Below are 23895 nucleotides of genomic sequence, written 5' to 3'. Positions count from 1 at the left end.
TAAACAATTGTCAAGGTACAATCTACCCTCGGATTAAACATCAGTTCAAAAGGAGTAAAATGAGAATCAAGACACTTCGTAAGTACAAGTTCAATAACTTAATATGTGTCTAATGAATACTTTAAGCGAAATATGTTAGTTAGAAAAAATGTTTATCTTCGCTAGCCAATTGCATTTCCATCCAGAAAAAAAAGATTTCGCAACAATGCTTTTTAGCCATTTAAATAGGTTCGGGAACAAAAAGATAATATTGAGTTGTTAATTTAAATAATATTTTTCTATCTTAACATCGTAATTAAATATTGCGATCCTATAACAATAATACTATTTTTAAACTTGGGCATTGTACTATTTTTGTTTTACCGCATTAAGTGCAGTATCAACAACCATGTTTAGTTAATTAAAAGTGTAAGATCAGCAATAATGAATCATTTATGTGGTTTACTTGTCCCAAACAAGTCCATTTATGATTATACACCAAGGAATAATAACCTAGAAAAATAACTGATAGCTCCCCTAATCAAGCGATTGGTGCAGCTTTAAACTGGCTTTAGCTCATGCTTCATGTTAGTTGGTGTTGGTTTTCACATAATACTAACAAACAAGTTGGTTATTCTGTGATACAAATATCTCTCCCAAAACAATTGAAATAAATTTTATAGTACAAAACCAGTGTTTTACCTCGCTGAAACATTCATACAGCCAACTGCACCTAGTTGGGAAAGTGGTTGATGGTTATGGTTATGAAGGTTATGATATCAAATAGTTCTTTTCAAAATACAAGTTCCTTATCTTTGATTTGATTGTTTTAGTTCCCATATAGTACTATTTTTTTCAATTTTTGGTTAATAATTTTTAAGGTAATGTTATACAAATTTTTAGGTCATGAGCATCAATGCGAGATGCATATTTAATATAGTAATATATGCTTTAGAACGGTTATATTGTTGGTTTAAATGACCAAAACATACATGTTTATCTACACAAGATAAGCAAAAAAACAAACAAAAAAAAAGATCCAAATTGAAAGGGAAAAGTAGTAGTTTCAAAGGTATCTGATAATGCCATTTTTTCTCTTGACAATGTTGCAAGTCTTTCCATTTTAATGTTGCACATCCTTCCACAAATACATAGTACTCAGCATAGTGTGTTTTGAGTATACCTGTAAATAGCAAGACTATAATACCTAACTCTAAACATTGAATCTCTTTACTTTTGAAAAAAGAAAAAAAAAATCACTCCTATCACTACTCAAAATTAAAGAATGGTGGTTAGACAATAATCCAAATTGAAAAGAGTTGCCAAAAGGAATTTTTACTTAAAAACATTTAATTAAAGTCCTATTACCATTTCATCTTTTTCTTAAACTCTTTTAGATTAAATGAGATATAACATCCTATTTCCCATGTAAGTTTCTTGCTTTCATAACTATGCCTCATATTTGTCCCTCTTGTATTCCTGTCCAGCTAACCAGTTTAAAGTTTTAAAGCTTATCACCAGTTATATATTTTCTTGCCCATCAACTTCCAGAATTTCTCTATAATGAAAGAGTATAGAGTTACATCCATTGAAAAATGAAACAACCATTCAGTCAACCTGCTAGAAATCTGGAACTTATCTTCAAGATCAGACCCATGGATTTCAATTAATTAGCTCTTGCTTCATTGGCCAACATTTTTGTTCCTACCAATCATTTGCTATACATGTTCATAAACTAAGCAACACAAGATAATTCCTCTTACATAATAAACAAGAAACAAATATGTTAAGGACATGAAAAAAGAATTTGCAGATTATGAAATAAATCTAACCAAATAGAAAACTTGGCATTAAAAAGAAAATATCTTCATGGAATGAAACAAATATCAAAACATGGGAACCAAGATAACCTTCTGGAAGCCATTGTGCATTTTTGTCTACTCACAGAAGAATGTGTTTTCAAGGTTTCATCACAAATTTGCAAAAGTTCATGTATTTTCAAGTTAATACCTGGAGACATTCCAAGGTCATACATCCTAGCTAGAATTTTCTTCTGAAGAACAAGTTGATCATCAATCCAACTCTGAGGAAGTGGTCCACCCCATCTATCATTAACCACTCACAAAATGTTTATAACCAAAGAAAACAAAGCATCCATTCAATTCTTGTGATGCATATCATAGAAATTAGTACAATGATATAAATGAAGGAACTAAAATCTTTTTGTTACATAGATAAGGAATCCTTATTTGTATAACTGTGTGTAGGAAAGTTCACTAGTTTGTAAGATGAAGATCACTAATTAAAGTCCACCACATGGTGAAACCATTCCAAATTATATAGATAATGTAGCAAGCTTTTTACTAGGATGAATTTGTAATTGGCCCAAATTCAAAAGCCCAAATCAACAAATTGAAACTAGCAAATTGGTAGTGGCATGTCTTCTTTTTTCCCATGAATCAGCCATTGGACATCTCTCTTTTGTCGAGATAGTTTGTAAGTTTCAGAGTATATGATATATCTGTTTCCATCTCTCTCAAGAATCCCAGGTGCATTACCTAATCATCTATAATCACATACAACCTTAGGCTCAGTAATACAAAAGTAGAAAATCTTTTAAAGTTAGAAAAGGATTAAAAAGCATATTGAAATGAACTGAGGAAACAAAACTTATTTTAGATATAAAAGCTTTCAAGGGGAAAATAGAAGCAAGCTACTATACATGAGAAAATTGTAACAAATAGTAAACTCACCCATGCAAGTTTCCCATTCGTGACCATGCAAGAAAAGCCGGTCCCCCAAAAAAATCATCCAACTCTGAACCACTTATATTAAACCTCTAGAAAGCAAAAGAAACACTTGTCAGAATATGACTATTAACCTGCTAAAATAATTTAATTTATCTTGATAAGGTTGCTGACTTGCTTCCCTATTCATATTCTAAATTATTAAGTATGAAGGGATTATGGTTATCGTATATCAAAAAAAATTGTAAAGAGATGAAAAGCATAATGGAGAAATAAGAAAATTTAAATATAATGTAACTAATACCATCCCTTCCAGAGAAAAAGAATTAGACAATATAATGACCATAAATAAAATGGAACAGTTCCTTTCTGCTTATGGATATTCCTGAAACAGATAATACTTTAGTACATTTTTCACTAATTTAAGGTAATTTGCAAGCAAAAAATTGATCCAATATTATCTAATTTAAGATAAGGAAAGAATTAAAAAATAAAACACGTGTTAAAATAACCACAACCAAAAAGACCTGTCCAACTATTTGGGGAGCTTTATGCATCCTCATTCACCAAGTGTTTCTATATAGGGTTACCTTTGTTGTTACTTCAAGCTAATCTATATCCTTTCTCACTACTTCAATCCATGTTGTCTTAGGCCATCTCTCTTTTTCCTACATCCTTCATCAAAAGTTGTAAATCTCCTTATTGGAGCCACCTCAACTCTTCGTTGTACATGACTATATCATCTTATTCAATTGTCCATCTTGTCCTTAATTTATGCAACTCCTACAGCTGCCTTAAAATATACTTATTTCTCTCTCTATCCTTCCTAGTTTTAACATGTATTAAAAAAAGTAATAACATTTATTGAAAGAATAGAACTCAGAAGGTTGTTGTCTGTCAATGTCTATGCATTTTTCCAATGCCTGAATGTCAAAAATAAAGAGAAACTAATCTTAGAAATAGTAATAAATAATATTATGAAATGCTGTTTAAGATAGATTAATTCAAGAAGATAGACAAAGAAAAGTACCTGAAAAACTTTCTGCCAGATAGCCTCCTGCCCATTGAAAGCAAGAGGCAAATTGATTCCTTGGAGAGCCATCCAGTCAATTTCCTTTTCCCACCTTTCCCAGTCCCACCATGCAAATGAATCTTACAAATGAATCATTAATTAATAATTAATAGAATCAACTGAACAAAGTAGGCCTAAAACTGTACAGATATCTCAGTTGTCCTTGTAATAGAGACATCATGGAGAATCTCAGAAAATCATATAGATATAGATATCATGGGTTAAAATATAATGTATTGGAATTGCCACCGCCAAATCCAATTGAACAGTGGCTATTAATTTTAAATCATTCACCAAAGTTAACATACAGCAAAACAAAAACATAATAGAGTCAGCTGTGAAGGGTCTCAGGTCACAGCTTGGACAAGATTCAGCATTTCATCAGTATCCAAGTTCCAGTGGTCAACTGAGTCTTAACATAGTCAACCTTCATAGCATGCAATGATACTCATCAAAAACATAAGGAAAGAAAAAAAAGATAAGGGAATCAGTGAATGATTCAACCAAGAAAAGAAGCCAAAGCTAAAATATAAGTAAAACAGCTCCATCGATGTAACTCCCTAAGCAATACTCCCATAGAATGCTGAATCGGCCCATACCGAACCGGTACCGGCTCTGACCGGTCCAGTTCGGTGTTAAAAACCGATACCAGCCCGTACCGGTTCCAAATTTTTTTGGGGCTTTTGGATGCATGAATCAAGCCGAACCAGTGGTACCGATTCGGTACCAGTCCGAACTGGTATTGGCGCCCACCGATACGTCAGTACGGTGGACCTTGAATACTCCTAACAACCGAAACATGAGAAGGCTGGTATCAGACTATGTACTAAGATATGTTAGATGACTTTAAATAAACATGAACATAATAAAAACTTGACCCTTGTTGTTGTGGGTCTTATGGGTTATAACAGGCTCAAGAGTCAGGAGTATAAGCATATAGCAGACAATTACAGAAGGCCCCAGGAGTCAGGAGTATAAGCATATAGCATACATTATAAGAAGGGAAAAATGAAGAAGAAGAAGGAGAAGGAGAAGAAGGTGGAGGAAGAGAAGGAGAAGAAGAAGAATAAGGAGGAGGAGGAGGAGAGGAGAAGAAGAAGGAGGAGGAGGAGAAGAAGGAGAAGACGGAGAAGAAGGAGAAGACGGAGAAGAAGGAGCAGTAGAAGCAGAAGAAGAAGGAGGAGAAGAAGAAGAAGAAACAGAAGAAGAAGAAGGAGAAGAAGGAGGAGGAGGAGAAGGAGAAGAAGCAGAAGTTCGGAATAAGTACACAATTGCATACCGTGTGTCGGTATGGTACCAGTTTAGTATCATACCAAACCGGCTGCTGCCCAGGATGGGTCCCAGTACTAGTTTGATGGACCTTGGCCCCACCAGTGGGGTTTCTTTCTTCTTGAGGAATATGGGTTATGTTATCAAACTCCTAAAGAAGCTGCTGTGGACTTCCATCATTGGCCCCCAGAAATCCAAAAGCGCATAACATCTGCTTCGGACTATCTTGTAGGCCCCATGAGCTTGCTGCACCACTCATCCCAAACTTATTGTGCTACAAAATGTTACAACCTTTGTTGCACTGCTAGTCCAAGTAATATATATATATATATACTCTAAAGCTAAGGACTGATTATCTGACAATAGTTACATGGCCTCAGACATCGATCAGGAAAAGAGAAAACTTATGCAGATGAACAAAATATGGCAAAACAAGAGAAAACATTTATTACATCATGAAATAATGTACTGCAGAAATAATGTGTTGAACTTTTATGTTGATCTTTTCCAAGAAAAGGAAAGTTTGAAAATATAGGCAAGAAAACAAGTTTGCTACTAGAAGCACAGAAACTTATGGAGATGACGAAGATGATCTGATATAGATAAAGGTGTTCACTTGATTAAAAAAAAAAAGACATGATACAGTTGCTTCTCTAAATTAAAAACAGGTGAAAACGTCTAAATCTATCAGAAGACAAGAAGAATAACTTTGCATATGAGTAACCCAAATTCACTAAACAGAAAATGCTATAGCTTACAGCTGGACGAAACAGCATTCTGGTAGTAACTCCATGGAATGGGCCTTTGAACTAAAACACCAGTAGAAGAAACATGGGGAAGGGCCCCTGGTTTTGGCACTGAAGATAATTGTACACCACCAGCTTTCTCCCAAGATATATGTGCGAGACACCAGTATTTCAAATACCAATGTAGACCAGCTGAAAGCTCCACACCGCTTACCCCATGGATTCTGATACAAACTCAAATCACTGAAAATTAATGTTAAATGTAAAAATTTCTTACATGTGCAAGAAATACAAGTAATCAGTGAATTATATTCTCAAGCATCCTTATTTTATTTTCATTTATCATAAATCCATGCAATCAGTAAAAAACAGAGTGAGCATCCGATGGAATCCTATGAGGCGATCAAAACCATCTGTTATTTATATGGAAGATGACTGGATGTTCCAATACTACAAGCTAGTTGGATCAAAGTATCCCAAAGGCCTTATACAAGGGCATTTTAACAGGACAATGCATTACGCTCTGATAATAACTGAAAAAAAAAATGCAAGTATTTGGTAAGCTAAACACCAAAGTATAAATATCTTCTGGATTTAGACACCCAAGCAGAGGATTAGGGACTATTGAATGGATAGTATATGCGGCAAACAACTAGAAGGTGCAACCAGACCTGACCTATGCAACTCCAACATGCATGAACAACATTAAAGAACAGCATGAACAACATTAAAGAACAAGCATGTAAATCAGAGAAGGACTACATATAAACAATTATGAACATGAACAAATAGTCTACAATTTTGTATTTATTACAAAACAAGCAATTACACAGAAGAGTAAGGACTACATAAAAGAATTAGACAAATGTAGCACATCCTAGATAATGTAAATAAGAAAACAGATACTATTTTACAAGAAGATCACACTGTCTAAGCCATGTTCTAAGTATAAATTCTACATCCAGATCGATGGACCTATAATAAAACAGTCACTTCTAAGATGAGCGAAGTTATCATCTTATATCTTTCGAGATAGTACAAATGTAGATCATAGCTTGAACGTAACCAGCTGTCAACACAGTATCGACTTCAGGAATCCTATTTTTATCCATCCTGTACAGCACCTCTCCAACAATGAAAGTTTTTTTTTGAGCACTTTCTGACATATTCCATCTATATAATAACAGTAAGCAATAAGCTTTAAAAAAATAACTAAATAAATGGAGTTTCATAAAGATATAAGTGGGTGCTGAATGTAAGTTGTTGATCAATAGATGGAGAAAATCTGCATGATCATCCAAACATAAGAGATAATACATACAGTATTTCTGGAGATCCTTTAATACCAGAAGAAGGATGGTTGTTGATAATGAAGCATGCTTTTCCACCACATTCTGCCTATGAAAATAAAAGGTTACAATTGATTTCATAATTAAAGAAACAACGAAAAACAATTAAATGTCCCACTATATCATTAGTGAAATAAAAAAAATACCAAAAACTAACAAATAACACAACCAATTCCATCTAAGAGTAAATTGCTCATTTATAATCAAATATATATTGGCCTTTTGCACTTACGAGACGCCATATTCTAAACACTTTCTCCTCAAGTTTCAAAGAATACAGTTTGCTCAACGAAATCCAGCAATTATGGCTGTCTAACAAAGTTTACAATGAAGGATATTATCACATGATTAATTAAAGTACCTCAAGGAAGGGTAAAAGAACTAAAAGAATAGCCAAAAAAATGAAATTCTTCATTGAAATCAGATATCACCATGAAAATATTAATCTTAAAAACCTTCAGGTGGCAAAACCTAAGTTATAATTTATAAAGATCTAGGCATGTAAGATAATATCAAGTTAGGATAGTAAACTCTGCTAATCAAACATCCAGTAGTACTGTTTTCATAAGAGATTCTACTTTAATTTAGTTCAGAGAGTATAGTAGTCATTCAAGAAATTTCTAGGTCGTAATCAGGCAAAGGATCTGACAAGAAATTATCTTCATAAGAACCTAAAGAATATTGGAATGTTTGTAAAGATTCAGCCTTTCTTGGATTGTTTTAAACATCGCCCAAAAAATCAATCAAGCAGTCACCTAATAACAACAAGAATTTTAAACAAACAAACAAAATTTTTAAAACCCTTAAGGCAGAAATCAACATGAAATAGCAATCTTAAAGACTGTGGCAGCACAAAAGTTATAAATTGAGGAGCTAGACATGTCGGATCAGATGAAATTTGAAGAATTATACCAATCATACAGGCACCTGTACTCTTTACATAAAAGATTATTTCTTTGCATCATTTGGATAGTTTTCCAGCATTCAGGAAAATCTAAATCACAATCATGCAAAAAAGTTAGCAAGAATCTAACTTCATCACAAAAAAAAAAAAAGGAAAAGAAAAGTCCCAAAAGATTCAGCCTCTCTTCGATCGTATTAAAAATTACCTAAAAATCCATGGCAATCAAGTGGTTACCTGAAAGAAAAGAGAGAAAACTCTTCAAACCGTTCATTGGAAGTGAAAAGAAGCATGAAAAATGCAATATTGAAAACCTTTACTAACAAGACAACAAGTTCCCCCTTATTCTTCATTTCATTCAGTACTGACACCAGCATCCAAGACATAGCTCAAACACAATAATGCAAAAGGATTAGCAAGAATCTAACTTCATCATAAAACTAAATGAACATTGAAAAGTTTGAAAAGATTTAGAGCCTTTCTTGGATTTCAAGCAGTGCCTTAAGAGCCACAGCAATCTAGCAATTATCCAACCAAAAAAGGGGGAAAAATCCTAAACCAACAAGAAATCAACATGAAAAGTGCAATATTGGAAACCTTAACTTTACCAATCAGACACCATACCAATCTTTTCAACAAACTCTATTCAGATAATTTGCCGGCATTCAAGAAATATCTAAATAACAGTCATTAAAAAAAAAAGAATATAACTTCATCAAAAAATGAATTGAACATTGAAAAGTCCAAAAAGATTCAGGCTTTCTTGGACTGTTTCAAACAATACCTAAAAATTCATAGTAATCACGCAGTTGCCTGACAAAAGAAAAAGGAAAAGAAAAGAAAAGAAATCTTGACACTGTTCACTGCAGGACTCTATCAGAGACCAGGAAGTACAATTCCATCAAAGATTCCTGGTTCGATTCACTTCTTATTGTGATGGCCCAGTCAAGGCCCGGTCCACTTGACCGGCCTAACCCGAGCTTGGCCCAGCCAAATCTCCATCGAAATCAGCAAGAAGAAACAACTAAATCCCAATCATGCAACAAAGAAATCAGCAAGAAGGTAACTTCTTAACAAAACTAAAACCAACATTGAGAAGTTTCAAATAAATTTAGCCTTTCTTGGATCATTTCAAACATTACCTAAAAGCTCACAAACTATTTAGTTCTTCACAAAATTAAACCAACCTTGAAAACTTTCGAAAGATTTAGCCTCTCTTGGATCATTTCAAACATTACCCAAAAACCCACAGCAATCGAACAATTACCTGGGGAACAAAATAAAAAATCTTGAAATGTTTGCTAGACGTGAAAACCAGAGACCAGGCATTTCTCTATCCATAAAAGATTCTTGGTTCGACTCAGTTCAGATAGTTTACCGGCATTAACAAACATCTGGGACACAATTATGAAATAAACTTAGCAAGAAACTAACTCCCCTGCAAACCTAAACAAACATCGACAAGGTTGAAAAGATTCAACCTTTCTTGAATTATTTCAGGCATTACCCAAGAATAAGAATAGCCAGCAATCAAGCAGTTATCTTAGAAAGAGAGATTTAAAAAAAAAAAATCTTGAAACCGTTCACTAGTAGAAATCATACACAAAGTAGTACCATTTCCACATAAGATTCCTGTCCGTTCAAATAGTTTACCACCATTCGAGAAACATTTAAATCACAATCATGCCAAAAAAAAAGGTGAGAACCTAATTTGCTCACAAACGTAAACGTAAACAAACGTATATACACAAGATTCTTGTCCGTTATAATAGTTTATCAGCATTCAAGAAACAATTAAATCACAATCATGCCACCAAGAAAAAAAAAGGGGCAAGAACTTGATTTCCTCACAAACGTAAACGTAAAGAAACGTCAATCGGACAGTTACCTTGGGGATGATCTCAAACTCGAAGCTGGCCTGATGGGACGGAAGGAGACGCCCAAGAAGGCCACGGACCGTCGCTATTTGAACCGATGGAGACACCCGCTCTCGCTCCTGAATCTCGAGAACGCGAGCAAGGTGGGAGTGTTCGAGCGGAGAGGAAGAAGAAATCCAAGGAACGAAGCAGAGGAAGAGGAGGAGGAGGAAGGGAGCCATGGGGACGGGCAAAGCAAACCCTGGTTTGGAGCGGAGGAGGAGTGAGGTGATATATAAAACTGAGGGGGCATATGGTGGTTGCGGAGGGGAGAAGAGAAGAGAAGCCCAGATTCCGGAGAGCTACGGGACAAAGTTCTAGGCCGGCAAGGAGCCAAGGAGACGCTTCCTTTTTATACAAGGTTCTTGAAGACGGTTACGGAACTACGGTAGGGGCCATCAATGATAACGGCGTCTTCTTCACTTTTATTTTTACCCCCTTGGCGTATTTGCTTTTGATATTTTTCGATATATACCACGCGCATTGCTAATGATTATATATTTAGAGGCAACTTCTAATTATTCAGCGTACGCCGTGACTAGCCGTTACGTTGGATTCCTCCTCGGTAAACTACTCTTTTTGTGAAATGAAAAGTTCTTGTCCTTAACGCGGCGTACCTCTCTCTGAATCATATTTAGAAGCAGAACGTCTCATTCCAATGCAGCATCTCTCTTCCCTCTGGAATTTAAAATTTCACATCGCATAGGCCCACGGTGCTCAAGATGTGGGCCGAACCATATCTTGATCTGCGGCCCACGGTGCATCATGAATTTTACTTTCTCTATAAATTATTGGTTAAGTTCCCGCAAGGTGTTTTGTGTGTGTGTGGGTGTGGGTGTAAATTCCTCTTTTTGTATTTTATGACCTAGGTGAAGTGTATCTTTTTGAGGGTGGCATGTGTCCATGATTGCAGCCGCTAAGAATTAGTTTGACCATCGAACGATGAAGGTTATTGAAGAGCTTGGCGATCAACTGCTCGGACCGTGCAGAACGACGGTGCACCTGAAACTATACTGGAAGGTTGAGATTGTACTTGGAATTCCGGTCCGGCGTCAAGTTCAGGCTGAAACAATAAATATAAAGAAATTTTCTTGCTGGAGAGTATCCAGCGGGAGACCTTTTAATGCCTAAATCATAATAACACTTGAGGAACAGGTTTAGAAAGTAACAATACAATAATCTGCCAGAGCTCTATAGCACTTATTTGAAAGATCCTCTTGAGATTGGATTGTATAAGCAAAAGCCATGTTTGAGAATTTGGATATATAGGTTGGTCATTTTGGGCAAGCTACTCACGTTCTAAGGATTACACACAGTTATTTTGCATGCATATTTCACTCCACATATCTTGTAGGTATGGTTTGGAAAACTATCTGAGATTGTTGCCGAGGTGTTGCCAGCTATGAGGAATTTTTGCAATTCAAATGGCTGCCCACACACTTCTCAAGCCCGTCACTTGGCTGGCCTTGATTGACGGATAGGAGGCTTCATGAAAGATTATGATAAAATACAATTACATACTCTTTCAAAATGTTGATGGATCAATAACAAACTATTTGGATTTGATGAAGGAAATACTAGACACCTCAACCTCAGCCCCAACAGTCGATAGCTCTAGCAGTCCGCAATCACAGTGGCATCACATTCCGCACCTTACTAGCATCTCACATTCTGCACGTGGACTGGCACCCATGCTGCAGCTGTACCACCGGCCACTGTCTGCCATCACTACACATTATGTCAGCCCAAGTAACGATAAACTGGCTTTCCTATATTAGGGGAGCAATCCAGAGAACCTCAAAGAGGCAAGATACACGCAATACACTATCATTCTCACAGAGCCCTCACTTTGCTAAAATCTCTTCCTTCTATATTGTTACCTCGTTGTTTTGACTTAGATGTCAGAAAATCCTTCAAAAATCCTTCGGTAAGTGGACTTTTTGCATGCCATTCAGCGGAGGAGTCCAATGCCTAACGCCTCAATCATCCTGCTTAACTTGTTTCCAACCGACCTTAGGGCTATCCGAATTGCGCTTCTACTTCTGTCCAGAAATGGCGGCAACAGGATCCAATTATTGAAAATGACCACAATCATTTTTCAACACAAATGGAGTACTTGACCTAACCTGTAAAACATCGATACTTTGTTCAAGTATTTTTTTTTAAGAAATATCTAAAATTTGAAACTAGACCTTCTCAAAGATCGAGCCTTTTTGCAAGAGAGGTGCCCGTCGAGTTAGTTAATAATTGTTGGCCAATTCATGGCCCAAGTAACCTACGGAAAACATTCTTAATGACAAGACGTACTTCTAAAAGGTGCGTTCCTTCCTCCATGCCCATGTACGTGAGACTCTGTGCGTGTGTGTGTGTGTGTGTGAGAGAGAGAGAGAGAGCGCGCGCTTGGGACATAATTTCGGCCTTCCCCCAGTTGGGTCAGTTGGCCCATGAAGCATTAGTTGGTGCAAAGTCCTTTCTCTTAGTTCCACATTTGTGCCTTCCGCTACGTAAATATACACTGCAGAGCTTGTAACACAGTTAGAACGAAGCTTTATTTTTAATAGAATAGTGCAGATTCAAAACGCACGGATATCGATTAAATACGGGGACTGGATGCCCTCTGTCTGGTTTGTCCGTTAAAAGTGCTACTAGTCATTTGGTACTAAGATGGTGGTGGGGTGACGTACTCATACACGGGTTCGCCCATGCTGGTGGGGAGGGTATGAGAAATTTTCTACCTTCAACGGACATTCTCTGGTGAAAGGAGGGCCTAGTGGGGAGGCTGCAATGCTATATTTGCCCTCTCAACTTCTATAGATGTCTATTGATCTCATGGAAGCTTATTTCCTAGGACGACAAACTCCAGAGAATTCCTGCCCTGCTTTCTATGTTGTCAAGCTGCTACAAACAAACTTCGCAGAAACTCGGTAGAGCGCCGGCTTTGGAGCCTATTTGGATGCCCCCAATCCCCATATATTTTCTCCATGGATATTTTTTTTTCAGTCAAAAGTTAAAAGAACTAATGATCAGGAAGGAAGAATTTGATGAAGCAAAAGAGATCCTCGATCGCACAATCCCAAAGAACGAGAAATCTGCGTTCCTTTCTACAGCATTCATGGTTATTCAAGATCGCGAGTTAAGGTTTTCTTTAAAAAAAAAAAATTCCATTGATCATCTGCTTTCATTGCCTGCCATGTATGGATAATTCCATGTACTATCCATGGATTATTTATCCAAGCATCCGAACAGGACAAATTATTTTCAATGGATTATGCTACAAAAATATTTATATGGATCTCTAGTTTAATTTACATACTTATGAGTCGATGGGGTAGGCTATCTTGGAAATGAATATGGACTGCGTAAGATATCCAAACATCTGCCGAAAACATCTTAAAGTACTTGCACCAATGATATTACATCTTACACACTGAGCAAGAGATTGAGGTTTGATTCTAAGTGACATCATGCTTCAATTCTCGATTAGCAAAATCTTGATTCTAGTATTTTACGAGCTTTGGTTTGGTCTGCATCGGGTTTAGGCTCCAATCTAGATTGAAAGGAATGGATATAAGTAAGCGCAAATATAACTTATATCATGTCCACATAGTTGTGCATCATGCTAATTATTATTTTTAGATTTTATTTATCTTGCACTTATCTCGATGATTTATCTATTAGGAAGTAAATGATATGATTAGTTGGTGCATGGCTATAGAGGATAAAAAAAAGGGGAAGTTGCTTAGCGGTCCAAAGTTAGACCCCTTTATAACGAATAGTCTCTGTTGACTGTTCTTTTAATAAGCGGTCCATTGACATATGAAATACCATAAGGAGACCAAAATACCCCTGGCCTTTTTCCTCTTCCGTCGTTCCTCGTATGCTATGTGTTCATTTGAACTAGCCCTATTTAAAGTTCACCAATTTCAGCCCTCGTTCGTCCCCAATCTTCGTATCCTAATCCTAAAAATTTCGCCCGATTCTGCTTGATTTTTACGCCCCGGTTTCAAACCCTAGAACTGCAAACCACTTTCCAATGGTACTCGATCTTCCTCTTTTTCCCTGTTAAGCCGTTTCCCTTTTAGAAAAGTAGAACCCTTCCGACCCGATTCTGAGGAGCAAGGAGATATTTTCTGTTCGGCCTCGGAGTCGACCTTCGAACCGACTTCGCCCTGTTCATTTGTAGCGGAAGCTTAGGTGGACATTGGTCTCTCCAACCTTCCCTGAGTCGTCTCTGCATTCCTTCAACAGGTTTGTCACCGCATACTTTCTCGAATAATGTATTGAACACGGACGCGATATGTAGTATTATACGGCATTCCAGATAGTTGTTGGAATGGTCTAGTGGTTTTGCGGAATTAATGGACAAAGAGGTTGTGATAGCACATTTGAGATATTTGTTATGGAAAAATTTTTCTATTTCGTGCTAATTGTGTTATTTGTTTTAGTTTTTAGGATGATTTATTTTTCATTGATATTATTAAAAATATAATTTGTAACTATATTTGTGATGCAGAAATTTAAGATGGCCCCAAAGCAGAGTACCGGCAAAAAATCCTCTGTTGGCCCGAGTAATATGGTTAATGGAAGGTGTTATTTCACCCACTTTGTAAATTTTATAGTCACCCTAATCCCATTCATGTCTGATGAACATAAAGAAAGAATACATGACACTTCATTTGGGCACATGCTAGGTCTATCGTATATAAAACAGAGTAGGCCTGTCTTGGACACATTGCTCTCCCTTTGGGATAATGTTGAGGAGGGTTTTTGGTTTGGTAGGGTTATAGTGCCTTTTGTAGGGACTGATTTCGCACTAATCATTGGTTTGAGTGCGACGGGTGATGAGGTGCAACTGCATAGGAAGGGGAGGGTTACGTGTGACCTCATCACCCGGTTTTTTGATGGTGACCACCAGAAAGCCAGTAGAGATGCAATTAAAAGTAGATTACAAGTTCTTGTCGGTAAGAGCAGTCGAGAAGATGTGGAGGATTTTACAAAATTATAAGTTCTTTTTCTTTTTGGGACTATCCTCTTCCCAACCGTACGCTACTATGTCCCTAAGACATTATGTTCATATGTTGATGATTTAGACCGCTTAGGTTCTTATAGTTGGGGTCTTGCCGTTTTCTCTTTTCTTCGGCAGCAAATACCTAGTCTAGCCGATAGTGTGAAGACTAGAAACGTCACAGGCCAAGGGGTTGGTAGATACATGGATGGCTGCACGGTCGCCTTGGTGGTAAGTATCATAAGATGTTTTTTTTTAAATTTCATTGTTACAATATATATATTTAGATGTAATTTGATGTTTACAATGCATTTTTGGCAGGTATGGGCTGTTGAACATGCTAACAGCATTGTTGGAAGGCACCAGCCACCGTTCATGTATCCACATCTCGTACGCTGGAACAACACCCCATTCCCCCGCAGGGTGGACGTGATTGCGGATGTTATGAAAAATTTAAAACGATTTGAGGTTTGAATGTTGAATTCTTACATTGGAAATATTTTAACTTGTACGTAAATTTAACTGTTCGCATGCTTTAGGTTATTAAGAAGCTAGAACCAAGAGAGGAGCAGTTGCACCTTCTCTTGCAAGGAAGGCCACAATTACTACGGCCTGATGAGAGGCGTACGGAAACAGAATAGCAACAATCCGTGCATGTCAGAACTCAGGTATTAGCAGCTTACTGTGACATAGCATTTCCAAACACAGTTAAAAGCACTTTTGATTTGACATGCACTTTTCACTTACCGGCACATAGTTCAAGTCTGCACACATGGATGTATGCCTACAGTTTGTTCAATTCATACACCACATTCATTATTGTGTTGTTTTAGATTCCGTCATCCAGCCAAAGTGATCGACATCCACTGCGGGGAATTCACACACGTATCACAGTGCTTGAGATGTATTTGCTACAATATGGCTTTAGTTTACCAGACCCTCATTCTATTGGGGATGTCGAGAATACCCGCATAGAACAGCTCGATAAGAGGGTGTCGACAATAGAGAAGGTCCTACGAGATAAGGGCCTTCTGGTTGATGACAAACCTGGTGAGCATGCTACAGTTCCCCCTGAGGTAAGCATGCTTCCTCTGTATAAGGTCTGACAAGTTAACTATCAGTTCTAGTATCAATCGATTTACTTGATTTAAATATGATCTTTCTTGGTTACGTGAAGGAGCATACTACAGTTGATCCACCTATTCACGACGATGCTCTTCAGAAAGATCATATGCAGCATAGTGCTGATTTGGTGGAGGTATGTAATTTTTTGATACGTAGTGTTCGCAGTTTTTAGAATGGTAGTATAAATTGTCTTGAAATGCATTTTCTTATCAGATTATTTCGTCCACTGATGCTGAAGCTAAGAAGAAAGCTGGAGCTCCGAGCTCATATGTGTCCTCCTTATGCAAGCGCGTGAAGCTGGGAGCACGCGAGCGCAAGCCATCGGAAAAAGCGAAGGCCATATCACACCAGCCAAAGACTTATAAAAGGGCTAAAAAAAGGGTCAAAGTTGCCCAAATAGCTGAGGTTTGTACGGAAATTACTATTGATACCGAGGATTTGCCCGCTCGGTCAACCAACATATTCGACCCACCGACCAGTTCATTAATGGAGCTCCAAAAATCTGCTCCAACATGGAAGGAAACCTCTCCCCCGGGAGCGGTATAGAATTGTTGTCTCGTCCATATGTGTTTATTTATCTATACAGTTAAGTTTCCTAACCAAAATATCTGTCGTCACCATTTATTCAACTTAGCATATAGTGTCGTCCACTAAAGTTAACGATCTTGAGAGAGTGGCACTGAAACATAGCTTTCATGGGAAGGGGACAGGTATACTCCCTATTTGCTATGAAGAAGCTATTAAATTCTTCCTTGAAGAACATGAGTTTGGGTAAGTTTATTATATTAACCTACCGTTTTTCACAATTATCGCATTGAAAGTTGCTTAAACATTTGAATTATGTAGGGATATAATATGGGAGGATGAAGATCGTACCAAACCTGCATGCAGCCCTGATGCCTTAGTGCAGCTCCTGCATGACAAGCCACTACGGAGTGACGTATGCTCCTACAATGAACTACTACTGAAAATTATAATTTGGTACTGACTGCGTACTTTTTTTTATTACGTACAGGTAATCAATGTGTACTTTCGCATTTTGGAGCTTCTGCCTCGTGCATATAATGAGATTATTGACAATCTGTGTTTATATTTGCGCTGCGAGATCCAGGTTTTGACTTACTGCTTATGATATCTCGTCCTTACATTTTTCCAATTGAAATTCAGCGTGCCAATGGGGCTGTAACAAATAAATTGTATGCAGGCTGCCGTGCTCCAGCATCTACCATTGGATTACCTCTCAATTACCACTGATGTTACTAAAAGAATCATAGAGTCATTGGTGCCCAGTATTCAAACATGGCTTCGGAAATTCAGATGTGTCGATCTTCAAAAGTGTAGATATCTCTTCATTTCGATGAATACGGGATGGCATTGGTATCTACTTTCTCTGGACTTGAAGGACCAGCGTTTCGAATGCTACAACTCCTTGTGGAGTTTCGACGTTGGGGTGGACGCTGTTAGATATGTTGGTATCACTTGTGAAATTTGATATTACTGATATTCTTCTTTATCATAGGTATGTTCTTAAAATTTTGCATTCTTCACATTATTACAGGCATCTTTTGTGAGATCGTGGCTAAACGACTATATTGAATTTCGTATCCCTGAATTAGCATATTCTGAAATTCGACAATGTGCACAACAACGAAATGATAGTGTCGACTGCGGGGCATACATGCTTATGTTTGCAGAGGGACTTACCCGAGGCAGCACGAGACCATTGCAGGAAGAATTGAAGGATCCATCTTTATACAAGAGCTGGGCTGCAGGGAGTATTCTATTACATTCCGGGAGTGTTGCCAGTGTTAGGTTTAGGTCAATGTACCATGTGAAGACTTGTATAGAGAAATCGTAGACTACTTATTGTATCACATGAATGCAAATGAGTTGTAAAACTTGATTGTAAATGTGTTCTAAAGGATGTTTGTCCAACTGTAATTTTCATGTTCTGTGTAATATAACATTTTCACAGATAATATCATTATTCCCTGCAAAGTCCATATTGATTGGCAATTTTTTCAAGTCCCTATCATGCTCATCGCTTAACTGAAAAGTCCACGGTGACTTATTAAACTGAGCCACTTAAACGTATTTTCAGGTTGTCACGTAATTCATATTGGAAATTTCTCGTAAATCAAATGCAATCTCAGACAACTTAAAAATCGATTTGTACAGTGCGATCTGTCGGCCTTTTCGATGCATGCACAAGCATGCTTACATGGCATGCGGAAGATTCGCCACTCGCCACAAGAGCAGCTACACATCTGCAGATCAACTTTGCATGAGTAGTTCGTATCCTTTACGTCATATATCATTATGTTGGATGTAAATACAGCTAATCTCCGACCATCTTCCACATTTTTATGCAACACTTTCTCAGCATCCGGACAAAGTTGAGATTGAATGCTATATCCTCGATTACGTCGTTCATGCATCATCTGCATTATTTGGATCCTTATATGATCAACCATCTGAGGCATAGGGAGATGACGAGCCTCCATGACCCAACTATTAAAAGACTCTGCCACATTCGATGTCATGATGCCCCAGTGTAGACCTGAAAATACAGCATTCGCCCAATGCTCCGGCTTTGCATGTAGGAGAAAGGTGGTAGCACTAGGGGCTTCTGATGTAAGCTTTGCAATTAGCTTTCGGAATACACTAAGCCTTGGTGTATAGGCAGCAGCATTCAGTAAATCAATGAGCCTCTTTCTCTTAGCTGCACGATAATGGACAAGGACCTGCATTGATAATTAAAATCAGATATACCACATGCTATATTACTTAGATACTTTGTAGTTTAAATTATTCATAATATGACGATGCAAACCTGATTCTTGAAGTTTTCTTTCACATGACGTATACATTATGAGTGGTAAGAATCAGGAAAGTACTTCGGTATGGATTTAATAATGCCCTGATGGCTATCCGTCGTAAATGTGAACTGTTGACCACGATACTCACTACAACTATGAATAGCTTTTTTCAGAAACCGGCAAAACCATTCCCAATTTTCATCACTTTCTATATCTACAACACCATAAGCTATAGGAAACATATCATCATTTCCATCTTTGGAAGTGGCTCCAAGCAGTGCACCTCCATCCTTATGCTTTATAAATGTGCCATCCATAAAAATCAGAGGACGACATCCTTTTATGAAACCCATTAGTGAAGCATGAAAACAAATGAATAGACGTCTGAATCGACCTTCAATTGTTTCATACTCTGCAATGCTGTCGGGGTTGGTCCGAAGAATGGCATCGCAATACCAGCGAATCCGTTCATAAGATAGCCGGCTATTACCATAAAGATCCATCATACCACCTTCTTACCATGCCAAGCTTGATGATACGGCAATTCAACACCATATTGTCGACGAATATCCTTTACAATATCACTCGCTTATATAACGGCATATCTTGAAGTTGATCTTTAACAATTTTCGAAACCCAACGTTTTGAAGCCTTTGAATGAGACCGCACTTGCAATCCTCCTCCACATGTGTGGTTACAGTACATTTTTTTAATTGCAAACTTTTCACCATTCCCAAGGTGAGAAGTATGAATACGTCATTCGCAACCATCATAAACACATTCTACAGTAACTCGATCACGATCGTTCTTCACGAAGACAAAATCCCTGCAATTTGCAATGCAATAGTTGCGAATGGTGTCACGTAGAGTTTCCACATTCATGAACTCCTGACCAACACCCTCTATACTATTTTTCCAATCATCCAACGAATTTTTTTGACTTGCTTCCTCTTTAATTGCGGCTCTTGTTTCTTCAACAAATTCACCAAAATTACTTGAGCTACCCTTCGAAAATTTTTTTCCTCTCGAACTAATTTCAGGACAATGGGATGAGCCACTGTTCATACAATATGATAAACATTATTTTAGCAAACTTACTAAAATCCGTTGCACAAACCAAAATTTTAAAAACGGAATACCTCTCAATTACCACAGCAGCACCTTCGATCAAGGTTGGAGAATGAGTAACAACCATCTCGATCACCTTGGCATTTAAGTTGACGTGTATTTGTTGCATGTTACGAACATCCTTATCGCTCATGAGCGTAACAAGTATTTTAGACTTGTTTGGAATATAAAACTTAACTTCTATCATTGTAGAAGATAAATGTCTCCACCTTTCAACTATTTCCTTAAAGATTTGATCAAGAATTATGTCCTTTGAGATGGAAATAATCACAGCTTCGCTACCATAACAACAAATGGCCATAAAAATAGAGCTAGTAGTATCTTCCGAAGCCATGACAATGGAAAAAAGAGGAGGCAATGAATAAATAATTCCGAATTGCAAACAGACTTAGAAATATAGTGAAGCAGACTCTCACTACACAGAGAAAGAGGGACTATCAGCGTTCTCTCAAACAGGGAACATGTAAAGAGTAAGAGGGAGTCTCAACGTTTTTAGGTCAACACAAAGGCTCGACATGCTCTCTCCCTATCCATCTAGCATCCATCCTAATGGGTGCCTGTCTCTTCCCAGACCAAACAATCTCCATTTGCAAAGACAAAACAGAGAAGAACAGAAAAGAACGGAGACAAAACGCATACCCTGTTGCGGCCTATTTTTTCACCTTTTTTCTCGTCTCAAAATATTCCTCCAAAGCCATCTTCGGTAAACATCTTCTGTGGGATCACCAGGGGCATCCACGCTTAAGGGCTGCAAGTGGAATTTTTACTTGGGAGCATCTTCGGTAGACAAAAACAAAGTGTCTTCCGGTTAGAAAACAGAATACGGTACCTATTTTTTTCCCGCTTCCGGTAACATGGGGGTACTTAAGTAACCTGGGGGCACTTTGGATACTATATTTTAAAGGAAACAGTAACTTAGAGACCGGAAATTAAAGATCCATGAAGCGGTGGACCGGAAATTTTTTTTGGGTCAACCGGAACCCCTTGTTACATTGAGTCTTTAGAGGGATGGAAAAGTAATTTTCGGTAAAAAAAAAAAAAAATCATCAGTAGCTGTCCGCTCAACAAACTCCTGTAGGCGGAGACGAATGCCGACTTCGTGTATATGAGTTCTGGAAGCAGGGCCGGTTGTCTTAGATTAATTTCCCAACAATTTGGTCGGTCCGTCCCCGGCGATGATTGGCTTTCTCCGCCGATTCCGCGGCCCAGTTACAGCCTCCCACCTCCCCGCCGGTCTCCTCCCCAAAACCCTGGTGTCCGCCGCCGCTGCTTCGAAGCCTTCCGTCGCCGTATTCTGGGACCTCGACAACAAGCCCCCCAACTCCATCCCCCCCTACGACGCCGCCGTCCGCCTCAAGCTCGCCGTCTCCTCCCTCGGCCCCGTTCGCTTCTGCGTCGCCTACGCCAACCACCACGCCTTCCGCCACGTCCCAACCCCCGTCCGCGCCGCCCGCGCCGCGCGCCGCGCCCGCGACCGCCGGGAGGCCTCCCACCCTTCGCCGGAACCCTATCCCTGCCGCATCTGCGGGCGGAACTTCTTCGCTCGCGCCAAGCTCGTCGACCACTTCCACCAGATCCACGAGCGCGAGCAAGCCAAGCGCCTCCACCGCCTCGACTCCGCCCGCGGCGGCCGCCGGGTGCGGCTGGCGGCGCAGCTCGCTCTCAAGATGGAGAAGTACGAGAAGGCTTCGAGGGAACTGCTGGTCCCCCGGGTCGGGTACGGCCTCGCCGACGAGCTCCGGCGGGCCGGGGTGGTGGTCCGGACCGTTGAGGACCGGCCGGAGGCGGCTGACCGGGCTCTTCGGGAGCACATTGTGGACACCATGGACCGCGGAAAAATCGGGTGTTTGGTGTTGGTCTCCGATGATTCGGGGTTCCTCGGAGTGCTGAAGGAGGCGAGGATGAGGTGTTTGAAGACGGTGGTGGTGGGGGACGAGGGGGACGGGGCGCTCAAGAGGTGCGCCGATGCTAATTTTTCTTGGAAGGATGTGATTTCGGGGAAGGCGAGGAAGGAAGCGGCGTCGGCGGTGGGAAAATGGAAGGATAAGGAGCTGTTGAAGAGGTTGGAGTGGACGTATGACTCGGATTTGAAGGAAATTGAGGATGTTTTCGAGGGAGAGAGCGAGGACGGAGATGATGAAGATGGAAGATTTGGGTTGGTGGGGAATAGGTGGTCGAAAGATTCTAAACCTTGGTGGAAATTAGACTCAGATTCTTGCGATTCGAATTTGAGGTAACAACCTTAGTATCAGTTTGGACATTGCCTTTGAAGAGAGTGCAGCTTCAAGGAATCACAAGAATTGCTGTTCTTTGAAGAAAACTGATCATTTGTTCCAATGAGCCCTGAATTGATATACTGAGAAGCTTGAGAAAGCTGCAAATATCTGATACTCTGTTTCATCTTGCTTCATGAGGATTCGCCTACTGGAATGATGAGTCTGGGCAGCATTTGTGTTTATATCGTACTCCTATTTTGTCAAGTTTCTGGGAATAGGGTAACTATTTCTATATGAAATGTGCTTCAATGAGCTGTAAGATAAAAATGAGCTTATTTCACATAGCTTTGTATAAAAATTTACTTGAGGCTTCAATGAGCTATGTTTATTGCATAGTTTGTTATATACTGTTCTCCCACTTCTTCATATTATTTCCTATATAGTGCTACTAAATTATCTAGAATATTGTTAGACTTGGCTTGGGGTCACAAAGCTATTCAGATAATCATTTACTTGGCAGCTGAATTGAAGAACAAAAAATAAAAGCATTGACATAGAATATTGTTTGAAATGAATCTTGGTGGCGGTATTCAAGTGAATACTCTCTCTCTCTCTCTCTCTCTCTCTCTCTCTCTCTCATGTTCAACGAGCTGAATTCAAGTAAGGATTTATGATTTATGTGGTTGGTCTAGATCATAAAATATTTGCAAACTTGAGTTGAGTACTTTTGGGGATTTGCTCCTCATTCTCAATGGTCAACCTGTATATGTGACAACATGACAGTGACATTGGCATAGTTGAAAAACATGGTTAACATGAAGCTTTCCAACATTGATATTTCTCATATTGTTGCATATATCATCATTTTTAAGGCAATGCTCTGTCTAGTGACACATCATTTCTTAAGCACTGAACCCCCTGTTTTTTTCCATGCGTGTAGCTTAGACAAACTATTCTTGCCTGATTTTTTTTCCTTTAAAAAATGAAACATATTTTGTTGTGATGTGAATTATTTCATATGGTGTTGTTTCTCCATGAATTTTAAACCTTAGCAGCGTGTTACAGTGCTGAAGTACATTGTATATCTAATTGTATGTGATTAGAAAAGATTAAAGCATTGATTAGATTGGCTGTGCATATGAACATGCTGAAGTAATAATGACAAACTCTATATGGCTAGACTTGCCCTGCCAGATCATTCTGTGGCCTGGATGATTTATGTAAAGACAACTTCTTTGATGGTTTTCCTGTATTGTGAAACCTAAACATAATGAAAGTAATATGATAACAGTTCTGACATGTATAATACGGCACACTCATTGAAGAAATAGAAGAAATTATAGTGTGATATAAGAGAATGGTTTGTGTATTAGAAAACCCAAATAAGCATTTGATCCAAGGATGAAGATGTAAAATGTATATGAGAAGGAAATCAAGGGATTTACACCATGCATATGCTAATCACAAATGACAACCCTGTAAGATTTCTTTCAGGGAGGCAAGCTCTTGGAGTTCCATATATCTAATTTCTGAAAAAAGTTAGGTCCTGCACCACTTTCTCACCTCATATTTTAAACCAATATTATACCATCTCTTGGAGCAATAAGAGGTCTCAGGAAAGCA

General features: G+C 38.6%; 2 protein-coding genes across 6 annotated transcripts in view; one reads left to right on the top strand and one right to left on the bottom strand.

The window, feature by feature from the left end:
- The window catches only part of LOC103710013 (alpha-N-acetylglucosaminidase-like), a 38351-nt gene extending 28031 nt beyond the window's left edge, over positions 1 to 10320 (bottom strand). The window contains exons 1-6 of one of the 5 annotated variants that reach the window (XM_039128141.1): positions 9952 to 10320; positions 7135 to 7211; positions 5826 to 6037; positions 3757 to 3878; positions 2733 to 2818; positions 1990 to 2084 (exon numbers count right to left, since the gene is read on the bottom strand). In XM_039128141.1, the coding sequence (XP_038984069.1) occupies positions 1990 to 2084; positions 2733 to 2818; positions 3757 to 3878; positions 5826 to 6037; positions 7135 to 7211; positions 9952 to 10161 (802 nt within the window). In that variant the 5' untranslated portion in view covers positions 10162 to 10320. Of the gene's footprint in view, positions 1 to 1989; positions 2085 to 2732; positions 2819 to 3756; positions 3879 to 5825; positions 6057 to 7134; positions 7212 to 9951 lie in introns of those variants that run through there. The other 4 variants (XM_039128142.1, XM_039128145.1, XM_039128143.1 and 1 more) reach the window with 4 other exon arrangements.
- A 10846-nt stretch (positions 10321 to 21166) lies between these two features.
- On the top strand, positions 21167 to 22698 carry LOC103710014. Its single transcript, XM_008795579.3, has one exon. It carries the CDS (start codon positions 21232 to 21234, stop codon positions 22291 to 22293), a length of 1062 nt encoding a protein of 353 aa, XP_008793801.1. The 5' UTR covers positions 21167 to 21231; the 3' UTR covers positions 22294 to 22698.
- Positions 22699 to 23895: the final 1197 nt, after the last annotated feature.

Source organism: Phoenix dactylifera, chromosome 7 (assembly GCF_009389715.1).
Source record: "Phoenix dactylifera cultivar Barhee BC4 chromosome 7, palm_55x_up_171113_PBpolish2nd_filt_p, whole genome shotgun sequence".
Classification (NCBI taxonomy): Eukaryota; Viridiplantae; Streptophyta; class Magnoliopsida; order Arecales; family Arecaceae; genus Phoenix; species Phoenix dactylifera.
Note: the sequence above shows the minus strand (reverse complement) of the source record. Positions and strands in the feature narration are given on the sequence as shown.

What these genes read in the sequence shown, in the direction of transcription:
- LOC103710014 (XM_008795579.3), top strand. Translation starts at nt 21,232, where the DNA reads ATGATTGGCTTTCTCCGCCGATTCCGCGGCCCAGTTACAGCCTCCCAC.